Source organism: Protobothrops mucrosquamatus, unplaced genomic scaffold (genome assembly GCF_001527695.2).
Source record: "Protobothrops mucrosquamatus isolate PMUCROS unplaced genomic scaffold, P.Mucros_1.0 scaffold3030, whole genome shotgun sequence".
In the NCBI taxonomy this organism is placed as follows: Eukaryota; Metazoa; Chordata; class Lepidosauria; order Squamata; family Viperidae; genus Protobothrops; species Protobothrops mucrosquamatus.
In genome coordinates, this window is record NW_015389044.1 from 4,845 (window position 1) to 25,204 (window position 20,360).

General features: G+C 40.3%; 1 protein-coding gene across 1 annotated transcript; it reads right to left on the reverse strand.

The window, feature by feature from the left end:
• Positions 1 to 4,691: 4,691 nt before the first annotated feature.
• LOC107296922 (histone-lysine N-methyltransferase KMT5C-like) lies at positions 4,692 to 19,845 on the reverse strand. The gene is made up of 9 exons (XM_015826279.1): positions 19,822 to 19,845; positions 12,842 to 12,981; positions 12,156 to 12,321; positions 11,236 to 11,345; positions 10,886 to 11,049; positions 8,610 to 8,629; positions 7,977 to 8,113; positions 7,261 to 7,445; positions 4,692 to 6,146 (listed from the first exon to the last, which is right to left on the reverse strand). The coding sequence occupies exons 2-9, from the start codon at positions 12,949 to 12,951 to the stop codon at positions 5,398 to 5,400; spliced, it is 1,641 nt and encodes a 546-aa protein (XP_015681765.1). The 5' UTR covers positions 12,952 to 12,981; positions 19,822 to 19,845; the 3' UTR covers positions 4,692 to 5,397.
• Positions 19,846 to 20,360: the final 515 nt, after the last annotated feature.

Consider the following 20,360-nt stretch of genomic DNA (forward strand, 5'->3'; position numbering starts at 1 on the left):
ACCAGTCCCTGGATCCAGCCCCAGAAATGGCCAAGGTGACTCTACAGATGGCACAGTAACCAATCCGATCCGGCATGCCAGTCGGCCAGTGACATGGGGAGATGTAAAGAACTTGAACGCCAAAGCACAGGCAGTGCAACAACAGCAACAAGTAGAGCAAATCCCCAGAACCTGTGTGCTACCATTTTTGCGGTTTTAACTGCAAATTCTTTAGCCATCATTTGTTTGTGTCTGATCATTAACATCTGCCCTTTGACAACAGCAACTGTCATCTCACCCAAACAATCATTCGAGCAACGAATGAAGCAAAATCTATGGGTGCAGCTGGCTAACATCACACAAAATAATGTCTTTTGCTTATCTGAAATGTATGACATTAATAATTTGCTTTCTATATGTTTAATCTGTTTGTACCCCTTCTGCAGTAATTCAAAACTTCACTGGCTTGAGCAGAATTTTATTCAATGGGAAATTTAACTATAAAGCTATATCTAGATGGGGGGTTACTGCTTATTATCCACCCCCTGACGCTATTGCTTTGCATACTCCGGTGGTAGCTATCCCTGCAATAATAACATGTGCAAAAATAGTTGATTGTACTTCTTCAAGTAAAAAACCTCACTTTCATCGCATTAGTTCACCTGTTTTAAACTGCACAGCTTTTGAAGAGACTTTCTTTCATTATGGACATATTTGGCTACTACAAGGATGGTTTTTCACATGTGGTCAAGAAACTTTTAATTATATTCCTGCTAATATTAGTGAAACGCAGTGTTGCTTCAGCCAGCTGATTCCTGTTTTGCTTTCCAAACAAGTTCACTCGAACCGTTCTCGACATGGGGTCACGCTAGACAGCACTTGTGACTCTGAGACGTTACTTAATAAGGCAGAATATGTGGCACTAACTATGTCTTTAGTGGGTGTGCCAGGACTTGCTATTCGTGCCCACCTCAACATTAGTGCTATTTCTTCAGCTATGTCAGCAATCAACCATGAACTACAAGATTTGAGAAAAGCTGTTTTGTAAAATCACGCTGCTATTGATTATTTGCTTCTGCGCCAACATTTGGGTTGTGAAGGTTTTGAGGGAATGTGTTGTTTTAATATTTCTGATAATTCACGAACCATCCAGCACCAGATTAATATTTTACACAATTTGGCCTCTGATTTGAAAATTGATACTTTAGGATCTTGGTGGATGCTGTTTTATGCCATGTATTCCTTCACTTTGCAATATATGTATCAGAGCTTTAAATCCCAGCAGATCCTCTCTCACATTGCCCCAGGGTCAAGTTTGGGCCCTATATAAACAACTGCAAGGATGCTCCTCTCCTGATTATAATCCTTTTATTAACCCCGCTTACAATGATATTTCGTCTAACAAAACACAAACGAGTGATATGTAGAGGTGAGGGACAGATAAAGGTGGTGATGGAAAACTGTCCCTCTGACGTGTGCCCCTCCTCTCTGCATCTAACTCCCCCCTTCACATCTCCATAGCGATGTGGAAGTGCGTAGCTCTGTGTGACCTTGCTTGTCTGATAACAGCTCGGATCAACAATATGTTATTGCCCACTTTTCCCCTCTTTCTGGCCTCTTACTTTCCATCCTTAAGCATTGGTGAGTAGATTAACCAATGCAGTGCTATTGCTAGGCTGTTGCCATGTTAAACCTTTTCCTGCTTGTAATACTGTATATAAAGAATAAACTGCTGCGTGTCAGCGGCCATTATTTGCACCCTGCAATGACTGAGCACTGATTACAACAAGCCCCAGCCTGTCTTTCCCCAGAGAGTGTACAGTATCCTGACTAGCAATATCCACCCTTCCCACCCGACCTTTCCCCACACAAAACCCTTGACCATCTTGCCCTCTTTGTTCCTCTCTCCCCTCCCCCCATTACCATCACTATCTAAAGGCTGTGCCACTAGTCTCCAACTATTAACTAACATGGAACATCCATAAGTGGAAAGTAGCAAACAAGAAAGCAAGTCTGGGCGCCCACATTAATAGGAGCTACAAAGTCAGAAAAACCACTAAAACCTCTATTTCTTTTTAGTACGTACATCTATGCTGTGCACAAACGTTGATACACAGATGAAAATGCACATCTTGTAGAAGCCTCTTTAAAATTCAAAAACTAATGAGACATTTAGATCAAAACTATTCTCAGACACTCACATATAGGCATTAATAGTAGTATCTATCATACATAGCGAACCCCACATTCTGTGACACAACCAACAATGTGCAATTAATAAGAAATCAATGGAATAATTATTATGAAATATAAAATTATTACTAATGTACAGAACTTTGGGGAAATAAAAAAGTGCCTTATTTAAATTTTCACACATATAAAGCAAGCTTACAGAAAAGGAAAAGATGTACAATTTCAGCTATGTCTCAATTATTTTAGTGAGCAATGTGATACACGTAGTCCTTGACTTACGACCGTTTGTTCAGCAACCATTCAAAGTTACAATGAAGTGGAACATAGGGACTTATGATCCATGCCCAAAGTTACAGGCATTGCATGCCCCCATAATCAAACTTCAGGTGCTTAGCAGCCTGCCCACACCTACCACCACAGGGGCACTTCAACTCCTTCCACTGCCTATACTCCCCCCCCATTCCCATCTGGCCCCCTGCTACCCTGTGCTCTGCTGCCCCAGCTGACCTTAATTTTTTTCCCCCTCTACTACTGACAATGTATGCCTGGTCTGGGGCCAGCTTTGTGCTGCAAAAAAGGGTCAAAGCAGCTTAAAAGGGGTATTTTGGTGGGCCACAGCACACCAAAGTGCCCCTTTGCACCATGTTCTGGGATGTATGGGGCTGGCTTTCTGCTGTGTAAAAGAAAAAGAAAAATGCGAAGCAGCCCCTTTCAGCAGCTGCTTCGTACTTTTTCCCTTTTGGCTCAGGAACACGGCGCATTTGGCATACTGCAGCTCTGGAACAGACTTGGTTCCTTTTTTTCCCCACCTTGAAGACAGTCCCAGCTCAGCCCAATAGCCATGGTGGGTAAGCAAAGGAAGCAAGAAGATGGCGGCAAAGGTCAGCTGGGGCAGTGGGGGTCTCAGAGTGCAGGATGGCGCGGGCAACTGGAATGGGAGCAGCTGCAGCTTCCCAATGCGCAGGGTACAGGACAGCCCAAAACGCAGAGATTAGAAGGGGGGCGGAGAGGGAGAGCTAAGCAGGTTGGTGGAAATTTACCTTATTGAGGCTCAGGTCTGGGAGGGACAAATCCTGCAGTGGGTCCTTGGCTAATGACCAGTAAAATTTGCTTAACAGCAGCAACAAGAATCACCAGGATTGCAGTCACTGAGTAATGCGGTCACATTACATCACTTTATGATTGCATCACTTAGCGATCAAAATTCTAGTCTTAATTATGGTCATAAGTTGAGGACCACCTTTATCAAGTTCACTAACATTTTTTAAACTATCTTTTTTCATATAAGTCTAGGGGAGTAAAAGGAAGAATGTCCATAGACAGTGGTAATTCTGGACAATAATATGAATCACCCATAGGTAAATACCAAAATATGCTATTGTTGTGCCTTTCCAATCAATTTGTGGAAAACTGTTCTATTGTCTCTGTGTCTGTATTGTTTCTGTGATATTTTTACATGAGTATGCGTTGTCTATGGTTATTCTTCTTAAGATTTCCTTCTCAGGACAGGTTGAACAGCATCAGCTCGTCCTTTCTCTTCAAAGCTAATAGCTATAAACTACTTACAAAATTACAGTGGTTTCCCAGGAATCAGCACCTGTTTTGCAGAGCAATGAAAAACCCAGAATTGCAATACATTATGTATGTCAGTCCAAAAATGCATGCCAGACAAACTAGTTGCTACTCTAAAAGCTCTATAGTTCAGATTTTCCAACTTCAGAGATCAAAGAACCTTTGCTGGATTCTACCCATAGGTATTTAAAAGAAAGTCTAAGTTTAATGGAACTTATTCTCAAATGTGCACATCTTAACATGACCTTCAAGTCATCTAGAAAAGCTTCTCTAACACTAACTGCACCAAACTACAATACCAAACAGAAAAGGAATGAGTTGGAAAAGGAACACCAGACTGTTCTAAGACTCTTGAATATGTATCCAAAGTCAACACCACAAAGGATTCCACAAAATTTTAAAGCAAAGCAAGCACTTAAATGAAAAGTTTGAACTGCAACATTTCACCCATTCAATTGCCACCACCTCTCCCCATATACCTTGCATTCAGATTTCTAACACCAGACTGTGCCCTACCTGTCCAAAGTCCTGTCATGGCAAGCTGAGTGGGAGAAATATACAGCAAATCCACTTACCATATGTGACTTTGAACTGAGTTAGGCCACATTAAACCGAGTAGAACTTTTATCCTGCTCATCAGCCTCTCACAGAAGGAAGCCCCTTTATCACAATGCCCCTGAGCCAAGCAGCTCAACTTTATCAAATATAAAACACCTGAATATATAAAGTTCATTAAGATTCTAAAAAGCCCCAGTAGACACCTGTTTAAAACTCTAGCTGGGAGAAGAAATAAGTCACACAAAATAACTAATATAAAAGTAGCTTCCAAAACTAGAAAATTAGATGTCTTGTAACAATAGGCACCCAAACAGTGAAACGGCAAAAGAAGAGGAGCAAGAACAATTTAATCCCCCATATAAGCCTGTTTAGCAAAAAAAACAGCCTTCAGGCTAAATGGACTGAACTGTTTAGGCTGCATGCCAATGTGCACTTCTGGTTGCTGGTTTTCTCACAATAAGTTTTAAAGGGACTTCCCTGATTAGATGCTGGTTTTCTTTTCTCCACAAGTCACTTCACCAATTCTGCCTCACTCTGTAGGGACAATAAATGCCAAAATACCATGTCCATCTGTCAAGCAGTCTATAACTACAGTGCTATAAACCAGAACATGGAGATATCGAGAGTAGAGAGGTGAAAGGACTCGGTGGGAAAGAAAGTAGAGTTCAAAGGAAAGACCAGGAGGCAATCCAAAGCATCCATGCAGTCTCCTATATGGCTTAAGTTTCAAGACTATACAGTAAAGTTTGGCAAAGTAGTGGAGAACAATTTTTTTTGAAGGAATCGTGAGGATGTGATAAAGGAAGTACTCTGGAAAGATAACTGAAATATCAATTTCAATGGAAAAAAGTAGGAGTGGAACACAAGGCTTTGTTTTTAGCACAGGCAGCCTTGTGCCCACTGGGGACATTACTTCAGAAGAGATGTTATCAACCCATATAAGGTGATTGGGAGAAGGGCACAACAAAAAGATGGATAATTTCAGGCAAATTCTGGTAGATGGTTTTCATGGGTAAATTCAGTAAGAAGCTAAAGTCTCATTTTCAGTCACAGGAGATCAGCCAGATGAGGACATCTCCTCGCAGGAGCTTGCAGCTACCTCAAGGTTGATGGAACCATCCGCTTAGGAAGATGCTGTTCCTCGGCTTGTTCCTTCTCCACCTTGTCTGAAGGGAGCTGCTGCCAGCACTGCCTGCCTCCAAAAAGTGGGCCTTCCAGGCGGACGTGAGCATACTGGGAAAGCTTGGGGTCTACCATTGGTAATGACAACTGAGATTGGGGCAAAACGTGAGCTTGGCACTGAGCCATGCTTCTTGTTCTGCACAAAAACTGACCGGATGAAAGAGAACCTGAAGAATCAGGGGGGACTTGCTCTCCTGAATGGAGAACCCCAGATCCTGATTCATGGGTTTCTTTAACATCAGCATGACTTTCCTCCATATCCTTTGAATCATATTCCTCGGTCCCCTGGCTAAACTCCTCGTTAGTGTTAGAAAGTTTTTCTTCTTTAATGTCACATGCTACTTCCCTATGAAACCTTGCCCAGTCCAAGGGAATTCTCTTCCCGAGATTCACTACCAGGCTGCCCTGATTGGCCACGCCCGGGCTTTCAGGGCCATTGTGCATCTTTGTAAGAGAGCAGTCTTGCTGGGTCTCGGAGTGGCAATTCTTGTTTATCAAAGACTGCCTGAGGTGCAATACAGGCAACGGAGGAAGCAGACACACCAGAGGCTGCTTACGGAGCTTGCATCCACGTGCTCTGCAGGCCAAGCAGTTGTGCAGCGGGATGTGTAAAGGCTTCAGCATCTTAAGATACCAGCGAGTGGTATATCTGTGTACAGCACCTAGAAAAGGAAAAGAGATAATCAATTATGAGAATGTCCCTCCTCTTATTTATTTATTTATTATTCAAATTTCTACCCCGCCCTTCTCCCAACGGACTCAGGGCGGCTTACAGCCATTTAAAACAGGTACATGATACAAAATACTAAATTTAAAATGTAATTAAAATAGAATATTAATTATTGGCCTTTTCTTATTAAAATTATTTTAAAACCAAATTAAGATAACCCTTAGGCCAGTCCTGCTNTGTGGGAGCGTATCGGCCGATGAGAGGTAATCTGAGGCAGAAGGCGGTCTCGGAGATAACCAGGTCCGATGCCATGGAGTGCTTTAAAGATGATAATCAGCACCTTGAAGCGCACCCGGAAAGCCACCGGCAGCCAGTGCAGCTCGCGCAACAGCGGCGTTACATGGGAGCGACGAGTCACTCCCATCACCGCCCGCGCCTGTTTCTTCCCAGTTTCATCTTATTTAATACAGCTGCCGTATTGTCACTACACAATAGGCAATTTCCATTTCTCCCTGGATTTTTCAAGGGCTCTAAAAAGATGAATTGAGTGTATGACGGCTTCACCACCCAACCCTGACCTTCCATAATCCTATAAACTCTTTCTTTGAACATGTAAATATTTGACTCTTAAAACAGGTCTGGCATACCAGTAGGTAACCTCACTGTACTTGTCAGCAGTCCCACAGAGAAGCTGCGCATTTTCCTGAAATCACACAGTACGCTCAAGATCCCAGAAAGGAGGCAGGAACAGAGTAGTATATATTTCCCGCTTGGGAGCCAAATATCTCAACATTGCTTACATTTCCCAATGCAGGAACTATAATATTAGGTTACCCAATTAGTTCTGCCAGGCTTTAATCTAATACTGTAGCTAGAATAGTTTTTGAGTATCCATTTTAATAAAGAAGAAATTACTACTTTACTTTTGCTACCACAAAAGAAGTTGAGATAACTACTGCTGTGGAACCCTGGGGCTGACAGGGCTGTAACAGAGTCCTCATTCTAATGGACATTATGATGTTACAGGGGAAATGCAACCCATATTGCCCTGCACAGCACTATGATGCACAAAATCCATTCCAGTTAAGTATTTTTGCATATCTCACCATGTAATTGTGATTTCCTGCGCCGGGTTTTGTGTCCCGCTTTCACATTACGTTGAGCATGTTTGCAAGACTGCTTTTTCCACCTCTGCAGACGGCCATCTGTCTCTCTCAGTAGGTATTTCTCATTGACTGAGGTAGCTACCAATGGTGTCTGATTCAGGAGGCGAAAAGCTCCTTCCCCCTTCCTAAGAAAAAAATTGAGAATGAGAGGCAGTATCAGGAGCAGCCCAGCATTAATCAAAAAGATTACTGTTTACTCAAAATATTTATACATCCTTTTCTACCCTTGGAGAAAACAAACTGCAGGGCACTTACCAAATGCATGCAAAATCAAGACACGATAAACTTAACACTAAGGATGAAGAGATTTTACACTGTTGAACTCTGTGTCAGAACAGTTATAACTTCCCTCTTTCTAGCTTTTAGATGTTATCATTGATCTTTCCAGGGCTCTTGTGATAATAGAAGAAAAATACTGCCCCTCCCCTTTCAAAATCCTAGGCTCGCTAGCAACCATCCCTTGAGAACTAAGGCTTGTTAACACCTGGGCATTAAGCAGTCTGCACTTCTTGCCAGGAATGATTGCCGAAAACACTTGAAGATGGGGGCAAGAATTAATGCAGATTATCATTTGGTTTCCTTTTCCTGCAACTGTTTCTCAGAAACTCAGAAATCCAACTCCCAACATTTGAGATTGCGCTCCCCTCCATTTTCACCTTTCACAAGTGTGGCATTCGCATAATTCATTGTTCTCCCCAAAGAAGCCGTCGCCATAGAAGCATGTGATCTCATCATCTGGCTCAATGTCCCGCAGCACCTTGACACAAGCCGTGTTCCCATCCATTGGGACAAACTGCAGGACAAACAATGGGTTAGGGGTAGAAAAAGCAGGAAAGAAAGGCTAGCCGGGAAAGAAACATCAACTCTTTCTCAAAGCTATTTGTTCAGACTTCTTACGCCCTTGTGGAACAATTTTGCAAAACAGGATATCAAAGAGAATTTGATTTCTTCTATCCTAAACAATAGAAAACTCTATCATATTTCCAGTTTCCAAGACCGGAAAAAAGTCTTGTACCTCCAGTGAAAAATGAGAAGATTAATGAGGTAAAGTTCCTAGGATTACAAAGAGATACTTTTCTACCTCAGGCAATCACAACTCCTCCTAAGTGTTTTCCAGACACTACTACAGTATATTGTGCTCCTGGTCTATTTCAACCTCTCCCGAAATATATTCCCTCTCATTCCTATTCACTCTAGTCAGTAATACATTTAGGCCTCATCCCAAGTTCAGAGTCTCGTATTCTAACGAACAGCATCCCGTGCCCCAACAATAAGTCAACACAGCTTACCTTACAGTTTGGTCTGCAGTCTGATTAGTTGCACAGTGAGCAGGAATTACATTTTGGAGGGGAACAATAAGAAGAAAAAGGGAGATTTTAAAAAAGAGCTAAATATGAATTACAAGTATTCCTTCTTAGCAGAAGCTGCAGCAGAGAAAACGTGCTCATTTTTTCAACAGGACATTTTGCTTTATCTAGAAGCATTTACAAATCTGAATCAACTGAGTAGGTGCAATGCAAATTATGGAAATCCAGCCGAAGAAAAGTATTGTATTTGGCTTAAATCCTCAGTTTTCCACGTTATGAACTCAAGGCGGCATATTTGACATTTGTATAAGTACATTATCGTATCAAGCCTCTCTCACTCAATAAAGTGCAAAATAATTGTGCCTTATGTCTTACACCTTTAATGAAAATTTTAAAATACTGAAAGGAAGTAAGTTTTTCTATGAGTTCTGTGGCCGAATAAGGAGAAGTTTCCAAGAAAGTTCAATTCATTATTGCCTTTTGCTGTTAAATTCTGAACCCTAAGTCTATCAGATAATCCCTTGGTCATCTGAAAACCTTACTAATGCAGCATTTCAAGCAATTAACTAAGGAAGTTTTCTTAACAGACTATTGCCTCACAAATAGGTGGTAAATAAACATCTCCCATTTTGGCTATCTAGAAATGTGAAAAATAAATAATAAATTTTAGAACAGCTTATTATTCTTAATGCCTTTTTATGCCTAATCTTTAAATGAATGAGACACAAATTTAAGATTAATTTTTTAGAGAATCTGGTTCCAGCTTCAAAAAAAGTAAATAGTCCTCTATTCAACATAAAACATACCATCCTGACTAGATTTTCAAATGCATTTAGGATAAGAAGTTCCTTAGACCAGTGTTTCTCAACCTTGACAATTTTAAGGCATGTGGACTTCAACTCCCAGAATTCCACAGCCAGCAATGCTGGCTGTGGAATTCTGGGAGTTGAAGTCCACATGCCTTAAAATTGTCAAGGTTGAGAAACACTGCCTTAGACAGTCCTTTTTCATCAACCCTTTCGCAATCAAAATTCTATCAAATTCTCAATTTCTATAGCAGTATTCACATGATTAAATGTCCCTCACTATGAAAGCTGACACAAGAAACAGCACCAAGCAATTTTAATCTACAGGCCACCTACATTGATAGTTAGCACCCACATTTCTCCCAGTTACTAAAATAATCACAATTCTTGGGAAATACTTAATTTAGAAAATAACAGATAACAGATGCACATACAGAGTGACGTGACTAGGCCACTGACTACAAAGAAGCTGCTTCTGTCCAGTCATTAACTGGGCAGATAAGTAGGGACATTTGTATTTCTTTGGAACAAATTGTCCTTCTTTAAGCCTCAATGCCTTTAAATTTCAGCAATTCTACCAAAGAAACAACTCATTGCAACCACAATGCCTTTTTTCTTTTCCTTTTACTAAAATATAAACATATCTCAAGAGAAACCATGTTAGTAGGAACAATTCATCTATAGGTTATCCAAAGACAATGACTGTTATAATCAGTAATAAAATATGCTTTAGCATTATTACCTAGTCAATCATATTAACTAGGAAAATATATTCATTTTCCTAAGAGAAAACTGAAACAGTATACAGACATCAAGATAAAAATATTTTTTAAAATATTTTGTCAATGAAAAACACTGCAAGTTTTGGCAACCCAATTAAGTTGTTAAGTATAGAGTGTTGTCTGTCTTTGTGTCAAAAGCACCTACAAAGCTAACTGAAATGAGATGATTAATTCTTAATACTGTAATTAGGATCATGCCGATCTGGGGACACTCACACTGCTCCAGTGGCAATTCTGTAAAGAAGTTGTGTCTTTCCCTCGTTTCACACAGTAGCCCAAGAAAAGCCACACTGGATTTAAAGAAATGTCAACAAGTCTAATGAGCACTCCCATGTGAGCTCTGAATAATATATTCTCAACTGAATCCTGATTGCTGTACCGCCCCATTAATGACAACTGCATATTTGCTACATACCAGTCATCACTACTGTTTGGTTCTGATATATCCCTATTGGTACCTATAGAAAGTTCAATTTCCCAAATAACTGACTAGAATATCTAGAATATTGACTGGAATATCTCTGATCTGGGATAGCTATCTTATTTCTCCTCATCAGTTAGTCTAAGTAATAAGACCGGTTATATAAAACTTACCATTATCATTTTCATAGCAATTTAAACAGTTTGAGGCAACTACCTCTCTAACTTGTACCTGAAGGCATCCACCTACCATGATTAATGAAGGCTGCAGGCCCTAGCCAAAGCTGGGCACACTGTTTCCGGGTGGAGTACATGATGCTGAAGTCATTTTCACCTGCTCGGAGGAGGCTCTCATCGGGTTCTGTCAGTTCTGCAATGTAGCCCTCTAAAAGCTCCAGTTTATCATTCTTTCTCCTTATGGGAGAGGAAAAAAATAACCTTACCTATCCAGAGGATTATGCTGCTGTAATCTTAAGTAAAATATGCAAAAGCAAATGCATGGCTACTTTATTATCCACTTCTTTGCATGCTGGTTGGTATAATCCAGCGTGCAAGTTAATAATTTTGCCACATGGGGAAGCAGTAGTACTATGAACTTACCATGACTTTGTAGACACTACCTGGGCTCCATTTATTTCTAAGGAATATCGACTACAACGTCTGATGGCAAAACCGCTCTCAGGAAGGAAAATGCGAAGGTACCGAAAAATCTGGGGTGGGTATGGGGGGAGAGGGAAGAGAGGAAGGAGTATTAGATATGTTTGCTGCCTTGAGTTGTTTATAAAAAATAATAAAGGTGCAATATAAATAAATAAAATAAAATCACTGCAAGGGAGTTAATTGAAAGAATCAGTGGAGAGAGTGAACTAAGTCAGACAATGCTCATATCACTTCTATGAATATGTTTACTCTCTTCCCGTATAAAATGTATCTCACTATAGTTGTAAACAATTTTCTTTCTATCAAGCTCACATTCACATAAGTTGAAGATGCTTAAAAACATCAAAGCCAAAAAAGATAAAAAAGAAGAAAATGATACTTCTTGGTCCTTTCATCCACAGCCAGCCTCTGTGGACCTTCACTGCCAGCTTGTGTTACAAGTAACAGTCAAGTAAAAAAAAAAAGATTATAGCCTAATAATTTTATGTCACTTAATTACAAAGTTCACGTAGGCTGTATGTGGCCAGAGCACTAATACATTTAATTTGGTCTAGAGAAAAGGAAGGCATAGACTAGGTTAGGATAAGTACTTTTTTCTAACTTCCATATATTCTTAGAATATGCCCCATGATTCACTTTTAATAATAAATAACATGTTATGGAACAGCCTTTCCAAACCTGATTGTTTGAGATGGTGTTAAATTAAACTCCCACCACCCTAACTGCCATGCTGACTAGGATAAGAGCCATAATGTAATAATCCAAAAGGAATGAGATTGGGATGAAAAAGTCTATATAAATAACTTTTTCAGATTTCAACATGCTCTCCAGCCATTAAAAGGTAAAAACCAGGATTGTACATGACTCTTGAAGGCAGCTTCCTGCTGATGGCTCCGGTTTGCAAAATACTGGCAGGCCCAGCCACCCTGCATCAAGGCTTGATATGCTGCTTCTAGGTCCTTGCGCTTCCGGAAAGCTTCTACTGCCTCCCGTAAATGGTGCTTCCTCCTGATGGCTGGGAGTGGGCTATAAAAATAAAAGAGGAAGAATTCCTTTTGTAACATATTTCTTTCCTCATTTTGGGTAGTCTTTGACTTACGACCATTAGTTCAGTAACCATTCAAAATTACAACGGTGCTAAATGGACAAGTTATGGTTGTTGCATCCCTGCAATCATGTGTTCAAAATTCAGGTGCCTGGCAGCCTATTTGCACTAGCAATCACAGAGGTGCTGCAACTCCCCCCATTCACCTATCTCAGCTGCGCAACAGTGCTTGCTGTAGCACAGGAGGCCTCTGCCAGATACACAGCCCACCAACAATCAAACTTCTGGTCCCAATTGTGGTAAGTCAAGGACTACCTATACTCTCTATCCTCACCACTTAATATCCAAAGATATAAAAAATCTATCTATCTATCTATCTATCTATCTATCCATCCATCCATCCATCCATCCATCCATCCATCCATCCATCCATCCATCCATCCATTCCCACTTTACGATCTTAATTTTCAGACTTATTCCATCTCCATTCCTACTTCTTACCTTACATTCATTTTATGAGTCCTAAAGCCAAGGTAGGAGTCAAGAATTAGCGTTGTGGCAAGGTCATCGTTCTCACATAGTTCTTTTGCAGTTAACCGAGTGGAGCCCATCTTCTTTCTACAACCATACTGTTTTCAACTCTGCTAGCCACAAGAGAGAAGCAAGACAGACAATTAAAGTAAAATACACAGAGAAGTTGGGAATCTGAATGAAAACTCCAATAAAAGCAGGACTATCAAACATTAAAATAAGTAGATTCCCTATGACCTCTACCATAATTTAACTTGCTATTTGCACATACACTGAGATTTCTTTTTTCAAGAAAGAACCTTTATTAGAATGGTTTTAATAAACTAAAATTAATTTAAAAACTAAAAAATAGCATTTTGCCACGTTTGCTCATATTGTTTGTACTATCTTGATGTTTCCATTGTGCCTTGCAATTTTTATAATTAAAGTATAAGCCAAGAAACAGTTTTTATACCTGTAGGTTAATCAGTAACAAACTGAATTGATAAACAAAAATTATTTCATTATGCTTTATATTTTATGTAACTTTTTAATATTGTGACAAATCTTCTAGTGCCACTTTATTAAGCCTGAGGCTCATGTAACTTTCATTTGATCTGATCTGATCTGATCTGATCTGATCAACAAAACAAAATTCTCCATGGCCAGGGGGAGAGCACTGCAAAAATCTCTACGAAACATTATCTTAGAAAAATGTTTTTAAATCATACTACATAACTCAAAACATGAAATACAAATATTTTTATGGAGGAATCTAGACTCTAAAACCTTAAATAATTCTTCCTGTTCTATCTTCCTCAAATCGATGCCCTCCATAAAAGGAGTTAAAATCCATTCTAGAGGGAATATTTGGGATAGATACCCAGCAGGTGGCAGCATCTGACTAACTTTTGTAAGGCTCACAAGACAAGCAGGGGTTGGACCTGGTTAATCCTAGATAGAAGAATATCAGCAATCCCTGAGATGTAAACTAGATTGGGATGTCAACGCAACATTGTAAAGAAAATGGCAAACCACTTGCATCACCAAAAGATGAATTTGACCAGAGAGACTACATTTTAAAATACAGAAACATTCAACATCTATTTCTTGAATTCTAGCCTCCTTCTAGTTCTGGAGATACCGGAACTAGAAATATTCCAAACCTGCTGATGCCTAGTCTCCTCATTGTTGATGCATTTTTCACTTCTCTCTCGAAACAGTTGTGACACAGATATATAAGACAATAGCTTAGGACCAAAACTTAATATTTTATTAATATTATCATTAGCAGTTTATGTTGTACTATAAACTGTATAATTCATGAATATATATGTCTGAAAATAAAACATTCCAGAAATTTCAGGATTTCTCCCCTGCATCATATGTTTCTATGAGAAGGAGCAGAGAAATAAATATGTAATTGTTTTTTTCTCCAGGATGTCAAAATGTCCAAAGAATTTAAATTTCTAATTTGGTCCCAATCTGTTAAAAAATTCTCTCTCCACTACTTCTTTAAAACTTCCAAAACTTTTTATACTACTCAAAAAACTCACTTTATCACCCCCTACAAATGATATTTCTACATAGTTCACTGCTTAACAGTGAATATTTAATGCCAAGAAACCCTATAAAATGAAAACCCAATCCCACTCCAAAAATCTCCAAAAATCAAGTACATTAGGCACTCTTCAACAGGAATCCTCAAATATTAGTTGGTTTACCAATCAGGCTCATTTGGTGCTTGTTATCCCTACTTCCAAAGTTGTTGATTTCGATAGACGGAATGTTCCCCTGTCTTCACTGAGAGATGAAAAAAACACAATAGAAACTGCATTGCTGTTTCTCAGATTCATCAGATCCCTATCAAGGACTTTCTTGGTAAAAGAAATGGACCTCCTTCACCATTCTTCCCCAGGATGGCTAGAATTGCTGGTTTGCGAATACTTATTCTCCAAGAGTTGAGGCCAGAATAGTGCCAGCAAAACCATTTATCCATTAGAATAAGAGATAATGCTGCAAATTGACTCTAGATTCATATAAAAATGCCAGAATTCCTCTTGTCTCCCGATAGCAGTTTGCACATACCAGATAGCTGATCCAAATACTATGTATGTATATATCTATTTATCCACTCACTCAGGCCTATACACTGCTTTAGTCATAAGACTCTAAGCTTACATTTCCAATGAAATGTATTAAAGTGTTACAGCGTCCTGAGTGAGTAGTACACCATCACCTCAGTAGTGGGATTCAAATATGTGAACAACCGGTTCTCTGTGTGGATGCCGCTCACGGAAGTCCATTCTGGGCCTGGGCAACAAAAAAATTAGCTACCGGTTCTGCCAAAGTGGTGCGAACCGGCTGAATCCCACCACTGCATCACCTCTTTCAAGGCAGGCAGAACCACCCCCTTTCTCAAGGATGTATTCGTTACTTCTCTGATCCAGCTTCTGTCAGCTCCTTAGAAGCCTTCACCAACCAGGAAAAGCAAGGATCCAATCAACAAGTGGCAAAGTTAATATCACTAGCACCCTAGCTATTTCCTCAGAGCTAACAGAATCAAACTCATCCCAGTTAATTTTACAAGACCCCTATTTCTTGCAATAGACTTGCCCGTTCGGCTTCTAACTGAATCAAAAGCAATTTATATTCCAGATATACTTCAAATGTCTTCACTCTTTTTAGTCTGTATTCCTGGTAGGATTCTTATTATGAAAACAGTATCTTCAGGTTTTGCAAGAGAACATCAATTGCTCAGTTAGGAGAATCATGATACTGTGAAAACTATACTGGGATATCAAGTCAACATTCTTGTCAAGCCTTTGTTTCTAATTAACCAACTCCCTGAGCAGTTGTGTAGTACCAACAAGTCTTACTGGATTACAGCAAAATATACTGTAAATCAGGGATTCCCAACTGGGGGTGCGAGACGATATTCCAAGGGGTGCAAAAACTTGGGTTTTCAAAATTATGGTTTATATGCATAATTCATTGCCGTTATTTTGAATGTTTATAAGGGGTGCAAGAAAAGGTTGGGAGCCGCTGGTATAAATGCAAATCAGTTAATGTGGGTTTTTTGGCTGTAATATAGAAGTGAGTTGCTGCTGCCTTCTTTCGTTTGCAACTTCTCAGACTATCCTATAGCTATAGTTTCTATTCAAATACTAGCCAATCCCAACTATACGTATCTTCCAAGCCCAGCCAGGTGTTGCCTCCTACTTAGTCATATGGCTAAGAAGGCCAAAGTAATAATTTGAAGTGAGAGAATAACTATACTCACCTGAAATGAATACCTATGGTTAACTCAGGCATGTCAAACTGCCGGCCTGCATCACACCGAAACCGCACCCACCCCATTGCCAGCAATGGGGAAAAAGTCCCGATACACCGCGCGACATCACGTGACATTGCGAGTTTGACATGCCTGGGTTAACTGAACCACAATTTATTCAGCCTAGTTCTCTGGTTTAACATGACACACTGAACCACAAACAGGATATTTTTAGCCTAGCATGTTGAGCAGAGCCAATGTATGCGATTAGTTCATGGTTTAATTATGCTGTATGAAACGATAAAATAATATTCTGGCACAGATGACATAAAAAACAAAATTCATGTAGTTTAAAAAGTCAGGAATTTGGGGCCTGAATGCCAGAAAAAATAGTCTTACAAGTTATCCAGACCTATGCAATTCCATATCTTACACTGAAATTGTTTGAAATTCATTTACTCATATGCAAGTTTTTACTTGTACAGATGTGCAAAGTACTATAAATCCACTGTACTAAACTGAATAGAGATTTTCCTCTTTCTACACCACTATATCTATTTTAAGGCAGAGTTGTTGAAACTTTTTACTTCTTTGCCACATATAGTAAGTACTAAGCATTTCTCAAAAGTATTCTTCAAAAGAGATAGGGTGTTAATTAAAGATTGTCCTACTCTATTTGTAGGGAGCTCAAGTCTATTTACATGCAAATTCCTGTTTCATAATCTGGGCCAGAGAATTTCCTGGCTTTAGTTTTCTGAATTATAACAGGCTGCAGTTTCTTACTTTTCTTCTCCCAATTCCCAGCAATGCCATAAGAAGAAAATAGCAGTTAGTCACCGGGAGGGCAGAATTTCTTGGGAATGGTTATATTAGCATTATATAATTTAAATAAATTAGCATTTATATGAGTAGATAAAAAGCAATACTTCCTAACCTCGCACTTTTCAGATGTAATAATTAGACTAAAATTTGTAGAACAAGTATGACAAACTATAACCCTAAGATTCCTCTGACTGCTACTGCTGAACACTTGTGGCAATATTTGTTACCATATGAGATACAAAGCTTGAAATTGCATGTCTTACAGTAAGCTTAACATAGTTTTTAAAAAACAAACATCTTTAAAAACCAAAGAAAAATAGATCCACACAATTTGCATCATTGTTTTGTTCATCATGTTGTAGGATTCCCTCAAAAGATTAAATAAAGCTCTACGCCACCAAACATTGCTCAATGCACATCAGGAAGTGCAACTATGCCACCCCATTGCACCTCAGGAAGGCATCAGGTTGGGGCAAAGAACACAGAGTCAAGACAGCATGTTTGCTATTTCCCAATATATGATTCTGTCAACCTATTTTTCAAAATTGTTTCAAATCCTCTTCAGTCCTCTTACTTAGCTTGTCTATCACACATTAACCAAATCAGAGTTTATTGGGTAAACTATATTTGGTTCCATTCATACGTCACACTAAACAGCAGAGATACCACATTATGGCTGTTTGCACTGTATGAACAAAATTACTGAGATATCTTTCTTAACAGTATATTCACATTATTAATTTTGTTTATGAAATAAGATGCACTACCATACAGTTACTGGATAAAACATAATATTTCAGGCTGCTATGAAGGGAAAAGCATTATGATTCCATATACCTGAGTCCTTTTCAGAAGGAGTAGACATCAAATCCAGTGATAACTGTGCACATATCAAAAAGAAAATTCTAGAAAAAAGAATTACTGGTGAGCAAGAAAGTGCCAATAGAAGAGAATTATTTATAGCTGAATGTTGGACTGTGGGGACCTTGGTGCTTTCTGAGCTTGGTTATTTTCCTGCAGATATTTCATTACCAAACTAGGTAACAGCAGGGCAGAAGAAAGTTCTGAATATGAAACAATTGGGACAAAGTTTACTCCCGTTCTTCAAACAGCCTCCCATGCCAGATTGCTGTGCTAACATTTGTGACTTATTCATTTATGAAGATCTAATTCAATTATCTTTGCTTATATTTATCTATAATTTCATTATTGGGGGGGAACAACTCTGAAGACCAAAATCAAAACAGCCGCTTGCCCTTTAAAGTGTTCTATAACTGTCCTAACCATCGAAAGGTATAATCATCCACCACATAACACACATTGAAGAATCAACACATATCACTTGTTTTTAATACACAATAGTAATTTTAAAAGCTTCAAAAAAGCTTTAAAACCTGCCTCAAGTAGCAACTTTATCTATAGCAGCAGTGTGTGAGACTGTACAGGTGGTCCTTGACTTACAACCATTCATTTAGTGATTGTTTGAAGTTACAATGGCACTGAAAAAAAGATTTATGATCATTTTTCACACTTATGACCGTTGCAGCATCCTCATGGTCACGTGATCAAAATTCAGATGCTTGGCAACTGTTCATATTTGCAAACAGGTGCAGTGTCCCAAGGTTATGTGATCACCTTTTCTGATCTTCTGACAAGCAAAGTAAATGTGGGAGCCAGATTCATTTAACAACTGTGTTACTAACTTAACTGCAGGGATTCACTTAACAACTGTGGCAAGAAAGGTTGTAAACCGGGGCAATACTCACTTAATAAGTGTCTCACTTAGCAACAGAAATTTGGGGCTCAATTGTGATCGTAAGTCGAGGACTTCCTCTGTGTATAATTGGCAAGCGCTTCAAATTTATTATTACACTGGATTCAGGCCCCAAGTGTAACACAGTTAATTGTGGATAGGAAATTTCTGGACCAACTCTATAATGGGAAGATATTTTAACCCAGAACTAAGAAAGCAAAGTGAAGAGATGAGAGCGGTAGCTGATGCAACGGACCATGTGACAGATTTGAAAAAGAAAAGCATCTGATTGGCTACCACCTTGAGTTATTTGTAAAAATAAAGGTGGGATACAGACAAATAAAAACTACGTCTAATCAGACTTTACTAACCTAGTGTCCCACGGATGCCTTCAACTAAAAACTGTTTTAATGCTATTGAGAAGGCTGCTTAAAAAGCAAGGGAAGGCCAGTATGTCTGGAAGACAAGAGTTGGGTAGAAGTGTAAACGCGCGTTTCTTTGCATAAAGCCATTTGCAGAGTATGAAGGGATAGTTGGGGGGGGGGGGGTGGGGGAGGGAAGAGAGAGAAATGCTCAACTGAACCTAAGCCTTCATTTGAAGGGTAGAGAATGGCAACCTGGCTTTGAAGGAGCGCATGAGGGAATGGGGCTTTTTATTCATAGAGGCTATTTAGGGTGAAAAAGGAGAGGAGGGGCTCTGACCCTGAGAGGAAATGCCCCTTTGCGGGCTTTGTTACCTCAGGATCTGGACTGGAAGGGGAAACGAAGTGCGGGCGGGGAAGGCGGCATGGGGGTTTCTTGGCCCCTTCCCCGCAGAGACTGGCCGACTGACAGGCGGAGTCGAAGGCACCCGCTCCTGCCCCAGCCTCGCGCAACCCTCACGCGACCCCAGGCAGATTTCCTCCGTCTCACCCCCACCCCCCGCGAGACACCCCCCCCTTCTCCTCGCGGGCTTCCACGCGCACCGCGCCTTGGTGTAATCACCCGCGCGCCAGAGAGCCGCGTTCTCCTTCTCCTCTACCTCCTCCCCCCTCCTCCTCACGCGCCGGCGTTCCCAAAGGACTTTCCCCCACACCCTTTCCCCCCACCCTTTCGCTTTCCCTCCACCCCTTTCTTCCTTACACGCAGATCCGCACGAGCTCTCCGTTTCTTATTCTCCGCTGTTGGTTCGTCCGCCTCACAACGCGCGAGCGCGCCCACCTTTTCCCCCGTGCGATTCGCCCTTCCGCATGCCTATCAACTTCCCGGCCCCGTGATCACGGGGTGCCGTTGGCCACGCTCAGCCGTCAATCACAGGCGGCCCCACCTTCTTCCCGTTGTGCCTCCATTGTGCCCCTGAAGAAAAGACGGCCTCCTGGACCGCCCACCCGCATGCTTGGAGATGATTGGTGTAGAGAGACTTCCTTTGGAAAGTGTCTCGGTTCGATAGGGTAGATTCGTGTGCTGCTGTTTCCTACATCTGCTCACATGAGGGGTGTAGTCGCAGTTTATTCGACGATAATGATGTCTATTGATTTTGAATGCGCCTTCCGAAGTCGAATGAGGACGCGGCCCCCAGCTTACGTGTCCGATTGGGCAAATCTGCTGCCTATCAAATTGTTTACGTGTTCCTCCTCCAGTCGCGCCTTATTTGGAACAGCGTCCTGATTGCGCATATTAGG

Coding starts and splice junctions, on each gene's coding strand:
- LOC107296922 (XM_015826279.1), bottom strand. CDS start 12,951: ATGGGCTCCACTCGGTTAACTGCAAAAGAACTATGTGAGAACGATGAC. Junction 12,322..12,841: donor ACTCATAAAATGAATGTAAG/GTAAGAAGTAGG, acceptor TTATTTTTATAG/CCCACTCCCAGCCATCAGGA. Junction 8,114..8,609: donor ACTGCAGACCAAACTGTAAG/GTAAGCTGTGTT, acceptor TTTGTCCTGCAG/TTTGTCCCAATGGATGGGAA.